Source organism: Peromyscus maniculatus, chromosome 15, assembly GCF_049852395.1.
Source record: "Peromyscus maniculatus bairdii isolate BWxNUB_F1_BW_parent chromosome 15, HU_Pman_BW_mat_3.1, whole genome shotgun sequence".
Classification (NCBI taxonomy): Eukaryota; Metazoa; Chordata; class Mammalia; order Rodentia; family Cricetidae; genus Peromyscus; species Peromyscus maniculatus.
Window position 1 is genome coordinate 47,920,583 of NC_134866.1, and position 14,787 is coordinate 47,935,369.

The window sequence follows — 14,787 nt, forward strand, 5'->3', positions numbered from 1 at the left end:
TACTCTTTAGGAAGGTCAGGAATTTCTTAGCAGATTGGACACCTGAGAAGAGGGAGCAGTGAGTATATTGTTGCTGAGTGTGTGTGACTCTCTCCTGGCCATGGTACTGGTGGCTCAGTCACACATTAGAGAAGTACCTATGGGGAAACTTCATGCCAGATGTCAGGGTTTTGTTATTTAGTACACTTGAATTCAGGGATTATAGCTATTATTAATCTAAAAGTAATTCTGTAATACCTAACTTAGTGCTTTACTTGTTGAATATGTATTCTGGCTTTCTCTGAATAATAAAAAGGTAACTTAGTTGTTTAAAGGGAACCTCTAAAAGGCAATGGAGACAGAGTGAAGAATATGGGTAGTCTGCAATATAGATTGCTATAATTTGTTCTGAAGTATAATGGGCCTGGAGGTTTCAGTCACCTAGTGTTGTATCAGCATGGGATAAACAGGTGATGTAGGCAGTAGGTTTTTATTTCTAACAGTGTTTTGGGAATTCAAAGAGACTGGAATCCAAGACCAAAGTGTTGACCAGTCCTGCTTCTCAAGAGGGCTGTGTTTCTGTGTGAAGACCTCTGTCTGTCCTCACTTTACAGAGACAGAACAAGCTATTTGGCCTTCTTTTTTTTCTCCCTCCTTACAAAAATGAGTTCCTTGGGAATTTTGTTTGTTTGTTTGGTTGGTTTCGGTTTTTTGAGACAGGGGTTTCTCTGTGTACTTTTGGTGCCTGCCCTGGATCTACCTGGCTTTGCCTCCCGAGTGCTGGGATTAAAGGAGTGTGCCACTGCCACCCTGCTCTTTGGGAATTTTGAATCCTCTTCACTCTCCTCCTCCAACCCATCCTAGGTCCCTGCCCCCCTTCCCTACATACCCAATACTTTGTGTACTCTTATATAAAAAAAAAAAAAAAAAAAAGCAGGTCTAGTTTGTGCTGCTCCTATGTACTCTGGGATCTGTGGCCTTCCACCGAGCAGGGAAGCCTACCGGGGGCCATAACCTCTCTCTCTCCCAGCAGCTACCAGTTGTCAGTAGCTTCTTAGCTAGGGCTGGGACTACTGTATGCTGCTCTCCTCCCTTCTCTGTGCTGGTGTTGTGTCTGACGAGAGCCTACTGAGTTCTTGCCATGCTGTCACCGCTGCTGTGAGTCAGGACAAGTGCACTGCTGTGTCCAGGAAGCTAGTCCTCTGGTCGTCACTGCCCTGGCTCTAGTCCTTCTGCCCCCTCTTCCACAGTGGTTCTAATCCTAGGGAGGAAGGGCTGTGATATAATGTCCCATTTAGGGCTGATCATTTCAGTCCTTTGTTCTCTGCATTCTCTGTTAATTGCCATCTACTTCAAAAAGAAGCTTCTGTGATGCGGGCTGAAAGATACACTCCTCTGTGGCTGTAATGATAAGTCATTAGGAGTCAATGAATATTAGGCTGCTTTAGCAGAGTCATAGTAGTAGGTTCTCCCCTGAGGCCTGTAACTTGTTTAGGCACAGGTTCTCAGACCCAGGCTTGGGTTTTAGCTTGTGGAGTGGGCCTTAAATCCAGTCAAAAGCGGTTGTGTACTCCCGTGACGCTTGAACCGCTATTGCCCTAGTGAGTGGGCATATTCTGCCAGGCCAGTCATTATTGTAGCTCACAGAGTTCATAGCTGGGCAAATGGACATTAATCCTGTTATTGTTAGTTCAGTGCCCTGCCTCGAGGACCTCATTTAGATGTAATTACTTTCATAGAGTCTGTTCTTCAGATATGTTCACATTGGGGTAGGAATTTTACTATATGAGTTTGGAGATTCATACACATTTAGTTCATCACAGTAACTTCAGTAATGTAACTTTGCTTTTTGAACAAAGGGTACACATATAACAATATCTACTTTTCACAAATACTGTATTACTAAACATTTTGAAATGTCTTACAAAGATTGGTAGATTTGGCAAAATTAGAAATGTGTCATGGATTATAGTTAAGGTTAAAATGAGTTGTGTTTGAGTTTCAAAATATTTAAATAGTGAATAACTTAAAAACACTAACCTGGGAACTGAATTACAAAATGACTTCTGGAGCACTCTAGAATGTCTCTTGCTCCTGCCCAAACCCGAGTCTGGTAGACTTGTCTCACCATTTTTCCTGCTCTGCATTTCTTGCACTCTGGATTCTTTCCCAGACTGGTTTTTCTCATGGAAAACAAATGTTTTTTGTCCCCTGAGCAGCAGTGTCATGGCTCATAATTCTAGAAACCATGAGACGAATGTTACCCAAAGGTGACGTGAAACTAATTTATTAAACACTTTACAGGAACTAAACCTCAGGACACCTCAGTGCGAGGGTTAGAACTAACCACTGTGGTTTCCTTTCAAAGCTGAAGTCTGTACTTCCTCTGAGAGAAGCATTTGGGTAGCACCCAGGGGACCAGAGCTGCCACCGCACCTGTCAGAATTCACTAAGAAATGAGTTTTGACAGCTTAAATGTGATTTCGCTTTCAAAATTGGCCTGCTGGAGCCAGAAGAGTACAGTTCCATTATTTTAATGTTTTTCTTTTGCTTACAGTGAATACCAAATGGGTAACTTCTTATTAATCACTTTGTGGAAATTACTGTTCCTGCTTATTAGAAGCGTAGTGTACTGAGTGTGTTCTGAGGGCCCAGTGTCCTCCCATATGTAAGACTGAGCTCTTTTCTGGACCTGCCATGTCTTGGCCCTAAACCGTATGGGTCAAGACACAGGTTCCTTAGCTAAGCATTTCTGTATCTGGATCCTCCGTTAACATGTACCAAGAAAGAACTTTCTCAAGTTCTGCAAGGATTTGTGCTTCAGAGGGCCTCTTTATCATAGGTCCTTGTGCTGTGTGTGGCCTCTGCCTCTTAGTTTCGTGGTTCCTATTTTAGCAATGGGACACTTGGGAAACTGTGCATGATGTGAAGCCTATATTGGGTACTGTGCCCTTAAGAGCCTTTTGACTAAGAATTTCTTTCTACTATTACTTAGTTCAAATTCTTAACTTGATGAGCTATAAATTTACATAAGGAATTTGAAATACAGTTTAAATTAGGTATAAGTTTACATAAAGAGTATGAAATACAGTTAATAAGAAGTGTTAGCTTGTTCTTTGGGAATGTAAACTGTGTGTGTTTTCTTCCACAGCTGGACCATACAGTGGTTTAGGTGAAATCATCCATCGGGAGAGTGTTCCAATGCACACATTTGCCAAGTATCTCTTCACCTCTCTCCTACCTCACGATGCTGAACTGGCATACAAAATTGCACTGAGAGCAATGCGGTATGTATCCAGAGCCCAGGCACGCAGAGACAGGCCGCAGTCCCCATGGGAGAAATGGGCCATTAGCTGACCTCATAGCCAGTCATGTTTCTTAGAGGCCACAGAGAAGCTAGAGAATCGGCTTATTTGCTTCCTGAATAGTTGTGAGGCAATCTGTTTGTTGTGATTTGATTTTGCTTTAAAGTAAGGGAGTGGCAGGGCTCATTTTCTTAACTGATGTTAGACTATGGCCATCATAGCCTTTTCTCTTCATGGTAGAATTTGGGAATACAATACAGCTTCAGAACAGTTTAATCACAGGATACCAGTTTAATGCTTCCTGAATGATCAGCTGTTTTAAAAAAGAATTTAAACACATGATAAACAACAAATATCCAAGAGTGAGTGTGGTAACTGAGGAACACTTTCACACTTGTGAGCCCACATCGAGGCACCAGTACAGGAAAGCCCTGCACCAGCAGGACACATCAGTGCACAGCTGGAGGCCAGATGGGATGTGTCTGGCGGTAAAGGAATCTTGGTTAGGCATCTCTCAGGATCTGGCCACTTCAGCTCCACGGCTTCCATCCCCTCCTCAGGATTTTTGGTCATGGCAATGAAAAAAAGCTCACTGGCTTATTCTCACTTCCCTTTGAAAAATTAATTCACCAAATAATGGCTTTTTATCATGAATTTGCTCAAGGTTGATACTTTTTGATGTGCTCTTAAGAGCCTATTTTTAAATCTTGTGTCTAACCTGTTCAACTTGAAGAGCCTGAAGGGAACAGCTGCTATTCTGAAAGCTTTAGTCTTTTCCCTTTTGTGTTTTTAAATGAATAAATCACTTTTAAGTTTTTAATGGAAAGTTTAGATTATATATTATAATGCTAGACTAAAGACAAGCCCTGTTTAGATCTAAAAGCTTGAGTAGGTTTGATCCCATAAGAAGAACCTTCATCCTTATCTGTAATCGATATAAGATTGACACATGAATCCTTCCTAAGAATCACCAGCATCTTCAAAGTTACTCTCACATCTCACATCTGTCTGTCTCACACTTGTGTAAGTACCACGTGCTAATCAATTGTGCCATTCTGTTTGTGCAGGGTTAGGGTCGTGTGTGTGTGTGTGTGTGTGTGTGTGTGTGTGTGTGTGTACACCTGTGTCACTGTTTCAGGCTTGACGTGTAATTTCACATGCATTTCTAGACCACTGGAGACATCAGTCATTTATTAGAGGAACATTCTAGTACTTGGTTGGTCTTTAAATTGGCAAAAAATCTAAGTCAGTAACTAACATGAGCAACAATTTTCCCCATAAAATTGTTTAATTCCACTTGTTTTATATTTTAGAGCACATTTTCATAAGTAGGTGTAAAGTCCCATTTTTAGAAAGTAGAATAGAAGTCTTCTGGGGACAGAGTCACCTGTATACTTATTCTAATCCTAAGAATTCCACTCTTCTTTAAGGGGGAGAATGTTAATGTGATGATACCGTCAGGTACTGTTGCTACTACCACCATGAAGGGTAAACTAGTGTCATATTCCTGTGTAGTTTGGGCTTATGTGACAGAATCTACTGTCCTGATGAATGCCGGGAACACAAGCAAGGGGGTGGTGGCAGGGCACAGGGGCTGCCTTCTCCTCCACTCTCTCCTGCTTGCTCCTCGTATCTTGCCCAGAGGCCTTCTGTGGATGGGGCATGGGGAAGGCACCAGAGCACTTCAGGGGAGCCAGGGACTAGGGAGGAAAGAGAGAGATGTGGCTTTCGTGCTTGCTTCTTAGTCCTGAGAGAGAGAGAGAGGCCAAAGAAGGGCAGCTTCCCCCTCACTTTCTCGTCTTCCCAGGACTGTTGATGACCTGCCTCTGTAGCAGCTCTGGCAAGAATCCGGCTAGGGAGACAGGCATTCCTGAATTCTGTAAAACGCTGAATAAAAACAACTCGGCCAGAATTCTTACTCTTTCGTCCTCTACCTTGCCACATTTCGTAATGCTAACATCTCTTTGACTGGATAAAAACAGAGCGAGTGGTCCGTTTGGCCTGCCTGAACAGACCTGGGGCTGGCATCATTCTCCAGCTCTCCATCTTGGGGGTCTCCAGCTCTGATTTCATAGTCACTGATACCAGTGGGCTGATGAAGCCAGTGGGCTGATGATTCTTACGGTATTCATTATTCCAGTTATAGGAGAAATCACTAACATGCTTTGTTTTCAACACTTGTTTATTGTCAACATCGATTGAAATCAGAAATTATAAATTCAAGTCAGGGTTTCTCTATGTATCCCTGGCTGTCCTCGAACTCACTTTGTAGACCAGGCTGGCCTTGAACTCACAGAGATGTACCTGCCTTTGCCTCCCTGAATGCTGGGATTAAAGGTGTGTGCCGCCACTGCCTGGTTTGTTTTGTTGTTATTGTGTTTGTTTTGTTTGTTTGTTTTTAATGAAAATATTAAAAAAAAAGTAATACGTGGAGATCAAGTCTCATGTTTCATATTTCTTGTGTGTCTGAATTTCCATGAATGTCACACAGTATTCTTAGTGGTGCTAAGGGATGAAAGGAAATCATTAGGTTTGAGCAGGGAGCCATCAGCAAGGTGAGCTGTATAGTTCCCCTAAACTCATGCCTAGACCAGCATCCATCTCTCTAAGTGTCTGTCCAGGACTCTGGCTTCTGGCTGGTCATCATGGCCAGGGTATTGGACACGTAACACTGAATGACCCTTCCTTTCCTTCTCACTACAGGTTACTAGTATTGGAATCTACTGCTCCGACAGGAGACCTCACCCGCCCCCACCACATTGCATCAGTTGTCCCCAACCGATACCCTCGGTGGTTCACCTTAAGCCACATTGAATCCCAGCAGTGTGAGCTGGCATCCACCATGCTCACTGCGGCCAAAGGTAGTGTGTGTGGTGTCTGAAAACCTCATTGTTTCATTGGTTTGCACTGTCCTATCTTTACCCAGGAAACCTTTCTTTTAATTGTTTTTAAATCCAGTTCTCCACAATGGGATTACTGTCAGATAAGTCCCAAAGAATCTTTTTAGAGATAATGACTTCCTACTTGACTCTGGAGGCCAGTGGGTGCCACTCATTTGAGCCTGGCATTGTGTGTCATGTTACCGACCATGCAACACCATCCCCCAGCCAAAAACATGAAATCATTGAGATTTAGGAAGAGAACAAAAGATTTGGCTGGTTTTGTTGTCCGTCAAGTCTTCACTACAATACATAAGCAGAAGCTAGGAGAAGCATTTGTCGGTTCGCGTCCCTCCCACCCCTGTGCTGGTTGGTTCTGGTTTATATCTGCCTTTAGTCACTGAGGGTGTGTCTCAGCCCGTATTTATGTGGCGCTGAGATTATTTATAGACTGTGCAGTGACTGTGAGACTCTTAGTCATAACATCTGTGGCAGCTGTGAGCACCCCAGGTAAACTAGCGTGTGCCTTTGGTTCTGTGTCCTCTGTCCTCTGTCCTCTGTGTATGTCTCTCTGTGTGTGGACGCGTGGCCGTTCTCTGTTGATCCTTACCTTCGACTCGGTTTGATTTGCTTTTCCCTTGTTCGTTGCAGGCGATGTCCGGAGGCTGGAAACAGTATTAGAATCCATCCAGAAAAACATTCACTCCTCATCACACATCTTTAAGCTTGCCCAGGATGCATTTAAAATAGCAACTCTCATGGACAGTTTGCCAGACATCACTCTTTTGAAAGTGTCTCTGGAGCTGGGCCTGCAGGTACTGGTCCTTCTTGGGGCACCAAAGACCACTGCTTACGGCCCTCGAAGGGTTGTGTTCATTTTCGGTTTTCAGTGACTCTCTAGAGCCCAAATGTGATGGACTTTTGGACAGCACTGTCTTTCAGAGCTCTGCTAACTTCCAGCTCAGCCAGATTTTAGTCTAGGCTATGGCAACCGCACAGTTAGAATCCTTGTTTGTGTCCCTCCACTTTAAAAGCATTTTTTTCTGAATTATAGCCTTAACATTCCTGTTTCTCTTGTGAATGAATGGAGAAATACTGCTGACCAGAGAGTTGAGTAAAGCTAGCACGTGCAATAAAGATCCAGGTGTAAGGGCTGGCTTCTCAGAGGCAGTATGAGTTTTTGTTGGTGTTTGCATTGGGCAGTTGTGTCTCCTTTTTCTAACACTGAGGAAACTGGGTAAAGGCGGGGCAGTCAGCCTGGTTCCAGTTTCAGAGTGCAGCAGAACACAGCAGCATCAGGGACACGTGGAGCCCATCGCACAGGTGACATTTGCTTCCTGACAGTTCCTGCCCAGGTTACTACTGTACAAACCAGGAACCACAGCCTGCTTCCACTTCCTTCCTGAGACCTGTGCTAACATTTATGTTCTCTCTCATTAAAAAGTAGTTACACCCTCCCTAAAGCATGGGAATTAGAAGGCCCTGATTAGATTATTGATTTGTTTTCTAAGTTATTGATTCTTCCTTTCACTGATGTATTAGTAATGTTTAATGCAGTGGGAAATGCCATTACCACTGTAACATGAGGTACTGGATAAGCAAAGACACAAGGGTTGCTTTTAAGTGTGGTTTAGAGTTTATTTTCTTAAACATACATTCTTATTTGGCTTACTTTTATTACAGATTGCCTTATCTTTCAGAGTGATGCAGAAAGAAACATTAATGTGGTTTCTCTGTGTGTTTGGAATTCTGGGTAAATGGCAGATCAGTGACAGCTCACCCCGTACTCCATTCTTTCAGAACCTAAGAAGAATCCTGCAGGCCCTTTCTAAGGCCTCACGGTGTTAGGATACTAGATATTTTTATAAACATGAAGAGGTGCATAAAGGTGATCTTAGAAATTCTTACTAGAATGTAGGAGGGAGCAGAAATCAGCAGTGATGTCAAAGATGGTTTCTTTCCATAGATCTCAGGTTACCGTCATGATCAGAGATCGAAGGAATAACCAGAGTTACTGTTCTAAAGTACATCGTACCCATAACATGTCTTTTTCCCCCCTCATAAGAAACCTCAGAAATCAAAAGTCCTAGAATACGAAAGCTGGCCAGCAGAAGAGGGCCCAGACTCTATTGAATTTTTTAACCCCATCCTTTGACTCAGAAAGAAAAGGCATTGAATGACTTTCCCAGGGTTTCACATCTGGCTAGTATCAGAAGTACTGGGTGGGTTTCTTACCTCTCAGGCCAGGGCAAGGACAGCTCCAAACAGACATGTAGATCTTTACTCTAATAAAAATGCTTTCTGGTCCCCTGGGAGTTAGTCTGCCTAGTATTTTAAACTGTGGGATAAATCGGATTTTTTTCCCCATTGACATAAAATTATCTTCAAAACATTTTGTTACCCCACTTTTACAGGTTATGCGAATGACGCTGTCAACCCTCAATTGGCGACGGCGAGAAATGGTGCGGTGGCTGGTGACATGTGCTACTGAAGTTGGTAGGTAACTTTTGGAGGAGAAGCCTGGTGGGTACTCATGGTAGGATTTCATCTCATGTTAGGAGAAACCATTTGTGGCTACCTTGACTTCCCCAAGGCCCTGCCCCGCTCTAGCGCACACCAGGGGTTCCCTTCTCTGCTCCAGACCCCATCCTTGACTTACACACTGCTTCTCAACCATCACAGTGGGCAGGCAGCTCCAGTCTCTTGCTTTAAATGGAGTGAACCAGTGAACAAGCACATTTTACTCAGTTCCAATGGCCACCTTATTCCGCTGAGGTCTTTCTTCTGAGTAGCAGGGAGAGGATGATCACTTTGTGTGATTTGGATGAACTTTGAAGTGCGTGAGAAATTGTAGCTGGCCATAAGAGAATCCTCTGGCTGTCCATCAGCTGTGATTTATAGGACCCTTTAAGCCTATGGTTTCCCCTTTGCAGGATTTACAAAACTACTCTGTCCCAGAAAGAGCACAACATAAGCAGTGGTGGCTAGTTAAACTGTGTTCTTGTTTGCATCACAAAAGGAAGCACACCTCTTGCTGGGAAGACACTGCCCTGAGTGTCTAGATACTGACAGCAGATACTGTAAAATATTCTCATTACTCTTTCACTCGTGTGTAACATAGTTATTTTGGCAATCATGAATTTGATCTTGCATAAAACTTATTTTTGGATTAATACAGCGCTCTGTTGCTGAGACAATGTAAAGGTGATAGGGCTTTTAGGACTGCCCAAACCTCTGCCTGTGTGACAAGGTAGGTGGATCTGTGTACAAAGGGTTAAAGGCTGTACAGGCCGTTTCCAGCGTCTGTGTCATCTGCTGGTCCACTTGTACTCACACTCTCTCTCTTGACTGTGGGTGATATTTTCTTGATTGTGGATTTTAAGGTTTTGTATTGTATGTTTTTTTTTAACTTAAACACATCACACACACACACACACACACACACACACACACACACAGTCCCTATTTGGGTGAAGGTTACCTGTTTTCTTTTCCCCTCCAATTCTGTAGTGTATAACTGACGAGAGGCCCCAGTGAGCGAGTACCCATTAGTAAAAAACCAGTGTCTGAAATGGCAAGCAGTGCAGTGCAAATACCAGCCACCGAGAGGATTGTGTCTTTATTATAGGAAGTTCATGTTCCTGTCGGGCACTCCACAGAATAACAATGCATGTGATGACCCTACTCTTAAAGGCTGCTCCCAGGCACATTACCTTCAGGGTTTCTGGTCTAGTTCCTGTTCCATGCTGGTTAACAGTGTGAGCATCAGTTCTAAAAGTGCCCGTAGAACCTGTCTCCAGCCTTCCTGTTGGTGGTGATGGGGCTTGTTTGTTTCTTGCAGGTGTTTATGCCCTGGACAGCATCATGCAGAGCTGGTTTACCCTCTTTACTCCCACTGAGGCCACAAGTATTGTTGCGACTACCGTCATGTCCAACAGCACCATAGTCCGCCTCCACTTGGACTGCCACCAGCAGGAAAAGCTGGCCAGCAGTGCCCGGACCCTGGCATTGCAGTGCGCCATGAAGGACCCGCAGAACTGCGCCCTCTCTGCACTGACCCTCTGTGAAAAGGATCACATAGCTTTTGAGACGGCGTACCAAATTGTCCTCGATGCTGCTACCACCGGCATGAGCTACACGCAGCTCTTTACAATTGCGCGGTACATGGAGCACCGGGGGTACCCTATGAGGGCCTACAAGCTGGCTACGCTGGCCATGACCCATCTCAACCTGAGCTACAATCAGGACACACACCCTGCCATTAATGACGTCCTGTGGGCCTGTGCACTTAGTCACTCCCTAGGTAAAAACGAGCTTGCAGCTATAATACCTCTGGTGGTCAAGAGTGTCAAGTGCGCAACAGTACTGTCGGACATTTTGCGCAGGTGCACTCTGACCACCCCTGGCATGGTGGGACTTCATGGAAGGAGGAACTCTGGTAAGCTCATGTCACTGGACAAAGCCCCTTTGAGGCAACTCCTGGATGCCACGATCGGGGCCTATATCAACACAACGCACTCACGACTCACACACATCAGTCCTCGGCACTATAGTGAGTTCATAGAGTTCCTCAGCAAGGCCCGAGAGACCTTCCTAATGGCACACGATGGACACATTCAGTTTACACAGTTTATTGACAACCTGAAACAAATCTACAAAGGCAAAAAGAAACTGATGATGTTGGTTCGGGAGAGGTTTGGTTGATAGAACTTGTATGAATGGGGTGGGGGTGGGGTGGGAGGGGTGGTTTGTTTTTACTTGAGCCTGCCTTTGTACCCTTTTTAACTTAAAGAACAGAGCCACACCGGTATTATATGTGTATAGTTATATTGCGTTTGCAGACTAAAGTGTCATGTTGTGAAAGTTTGTGTGTGTTTTTAAGTTTCTCCCTTTTTCTTTCCTTTTGTTTTTAATTCTGTTTTACTGGTTTGTGTGAGAGAGGTTGAAAAGGTTTGGTTTACACTGAGTATATGTTGTCAAGTGGCAAAAGTCCACATAGCTCTCCTGTTTTCTGTATACGTTCACAGCCTCAAAAAAAAAAAAAATTGAAATGGCTTTAAAAACCAAACAGAACACCTCCATCCTGTGATAAGTACCTCGAATGGATTCAGCTTTACTCCTTTGTAACTCATCTTCACATTTTCAGCATAGTTAACAAACCAACAAAACGAAATACTATAGTAAAAAGGCTGACCCACGTGGCTTTGCAGTGCTGTTCGTCCAGAAGCATGGCACACGATGCTTGTGCATGTGGAGACTTAGCGACTGTCAACATACATTCTCAGGGATTTATCCAAAAACTTAAAAAAAAAGAATGAGAGCATTTATTGTACTGTATATATATTATAGTATATGTCTGAATATTGAAAATATAACATTAACTAATTTATAAAAAAATATTCTATGTAATGCAAAATACTTGAAGCTGCAGTAGCTTGGTTTTAAACAAAAACAAAAAATGGAGAGAAAACCTATCAGAAGGACTAAAAGTACGCCTCGCTTCGGGGTTGGCTCAGGCAGTGAACTTCGTGCTGGGCATCTGCAGAGCCACCTTCGGACTGCGCAGTTGGACTGAGCTCTATTGGGAAGATTCCATACCTATATATATCTATACAGCTTCTGTATACATATATATATGTAGACACACAGACACCAACAACCACTACACCACACATGCTTGTAACAGGCACTCGAATAAAGAGGGACAATACACAGCCAGAGCAGCAAGCCTTAGCATTAAGAATATACAGTATGCCAGAACTGGGGTGCGTGCCTCCTAGCCTAGGAAACTTAAAATATCCTTTTGACACAAAAACGCAAAATGTTTTCCAAAACAATTGACATGATCCATTACGCCTTTGCAGTGAGCTAATAAGCTAACGTTTGTGCACAGATAACATTATATATATTATATATCTATTCTGCATAGGTATTTTGACTTTGTGCAGGACAGAAAGTTGTGTAGGTATGACTGTTCTACTTTTCAGTTCTTTTTTTTTTTTTTAATATATTTTATTTTCTCTAGAATTACTCAAACAAAAGCAGCCTTCTATCTTGCCTTGTCTTAATGCTTTAAAATAACCAAACTGGAGATGTAACTACCAAACTGTTGATTATATTAAAATACCAACCTTGGTTACAGTGTAGTGTCTTTCCTTTAGCTGATGGTCCTGTAACCTTGTGCTTCTGAAAGCAACCTTATGTTCTGGTGCAAAAGTCGTCCCGTGTCTCTTGTTCCCTTCACTAGAGGACATGCTAGAGGTATGTTTGTAGGTATTTTTGTTTAGAAAAACTATTTCATGCGCTCCATTTTATTTATTATAATAGATAAAAAGAAAAAAAAAGGTTGTACTTCGTCACTCATGTAAACATGCTCATGAAGTTGAAAGTAATTAAGATTTGATACACTGATATCAATTTATTTATGTAACTAAATCACTGTTTTATAAACTTGTTAATGATCAACAATTTTTGTTTTGATTAAAATTAGTTTTTTGAAAGTTGATTCTGCCTCCTTTATGGTGTGTCTCTTGTTCCACTTGAGTTGGGTGATTATCAGCCTGATGTTGCTGCATCTGAGTGTTTAATAACAGTTATATTCATCCACTAGATACTTACGCACTGTATTCCAGGCACTTTCCTAGACCCTAGGGATTGATACAATGATGAACAAAACTGGAGCCCAGAGCTTGCTGTCTGCTTGCTATAGAAGATATATATAAATCAGATGATCTCAAAGATAAAAATGAGACAATAGCTGAATTGTTTTCAGTCTGTAAAGTTCATCATCTCTCCCTGGCTAATTTAGGATGCTAAGTACTTTGTATGTTTAATAAATGCTAAGGTTGTAAGGCTTGTGAGTGTATGTGGTTATAAAGGAAATTCCATTATAAGGGGCAAATTCTGTACATTCACTATAGGTATCTGTACTACACTACCTCTATCAAAGATCTGTGTACAGAAAGGTGAAAAATGTAGTGTGTGTATGTGTACACTTCAAAATACCACAAAATGCACTGCTAAGAATATAGTTTAGTACAGTATATTAACATTATTGTACAGCAGATCACCAGAAATTTCTCAGCTTGCAGAATGGAACAACTTCCCCCACAGTGCCTGGTTGATACCTGTCTACTCTCTATTGTTACAAATTAGTTGCTTTGGATGAAGGCTTCCTCTAAGTGAATCCGTTAGATTATCTGTCTGCTTGCAACTGGCCTATTTCTCTTAGCATAGGTCCTCCAGGTTCATCCATGGTGAAGCATGTGCCAGAGTTCCCTGCTTTTTAAGACTGCTCTCCATCCCATCATATAGACTTACCACATTGTTGACTCGTCCATCAGTGGACATGTGGGCTTCTTCTACTTCTTGGCTGGTGTTAACGATGCTGCTTTTAATTGGGGAGATAGTTCTTAGAAAGGTTCTCAATTTTGTGGATATGGATACATACCCAGATATAGAACTGACGAAATGGGTTTTTTTTCTTTGAATGGTTTTTGTTGTTGTGAGGTTCTCCAGTTTTCAGAATGTTCCCTTTTAAAATATTTTTAGTTTCTTAACATCTGTTCTTCAAAGTAGATGACAGATGTTAAGAAGTTAAGCCAGTGGGTAGAAGTGAAAATCTATTGGCGACATTGAAAGTCCAATTATTGCCCAGTAGGAATAAAAACTCTGATGTGGAACATAATTGCCTCCTTTTTTTGGTAAGCTTCTTCATAGTTTTGGTAATAGTTAATATTGCTAAGGGCAAATACAAGTTAACCTAAGTACTGGAACATTCCACAATGAAGTAGACTGCCAAAAGGGACCTGGCATCAAAGGAAGAAGATACATGCCTTTTAGTTGCTAAGAAGTGACCCTGTACCGTATGTGGGTGATGGAGAACAGTGATGATGTACCTCTAGCCCCTGATGTGGATGGTGGAGAACAGCGATGCTGTACCTCTAGCCCCTTATGTGGGTGATGGAGAGCCTGTCTGCAACTGTGAAACCTGTGTCTTGTCTATCTACAGGAATTGGAGCCTTAGGAACAGCTGCATCCGCAATAGTTTGATTTTCTTGTGCTGCCATTTGGCATGGACTTCCTAATTTCTGCATTTTGAAGAATATTAGTTCCTTAAAATCCAACCAAAGAAGTTATAGGCCCTATTCCCCTTGTACTGTCCCTGAGCACCTCCTTCCCCTCTGGCTTTTTATTGTGAATTTTCAAACATACAGCAAGGTTGAAAGAGTATCAAAATGAAAGCTGCAGTTTCCTGACGACCCCTGTGACCCACAGTCACAGCTCAGGCCCCGGCTGCAGGCCCTGTCCATGTAGAAGGCTGGGCTCTTCTGAGAACCATGATTGGGTCCAAAGTGCGAAAGGAGAAAGCTTCTCGGAGCCAGACTGGAGACGCCTTCCTATTGGAGGTAGGAAGAACTATGAAGAATGAAGAAAAAATTAATAATAAATTGTCCATGGGTCAGGTGGTGGTAGCTCACGCCTTTAATCCCAGCACTCGGGAGGCAGAGGGAGATGGGTCTCCGAGTTTGAGGCCAGTCTGATCTACTCATCAGTGAGTTCCAGGACAGCCAGGACTACACAGAGAAACTCTCAGGGAGGAAAAAAAAACCCAGCATAAATAA

At 42.7% G+C, this 14,787-nt stretch overlaps 1 protein-coding gene across 2 annotated transcripts in view; it reads left to right on the forward strand.

Annotated features, from left to right (window-relative positions):
• Positions 1 to 12,668, forward strand: part of Zswim6 (zinc finger SWIM-type containing 6) — a 184,340-nt gene extending 171,672 nt beyond the window's left edge. For both annotated transcript variants that reach the window (XM_076551928.1, XM_042261575.2), the window contains exons 10-14: positions 3,131 to 3,266; positions 5,988 to 6,145; positions 6,815 to 6,978; positions 8,578 to 8,659; positions 10,005 to 12,668. In XM_076551928.1, the coding sequence (XP_076408043.1) occupies positions 3,131 to 3,266; positions 5,988 to 6,145; positions 6,815 to 6,978; positions 8,578 to 8,659; positions 10,005 to 10,867 (1,403 nt within the window). In that variant the 3' untranslated portion in view covers positions 10,868 to 12,668. The remainder of the gene's footprint in view (positions 1 to 3,130; positions 3,267 to 5,987; positions 6,146 to 6,814; positions 6,979 to 8,577; positions 8,660 to 10,004) is intronic.
• Positions 12,669 to 14,787: the final 2,119 nt, after the last annotated feature.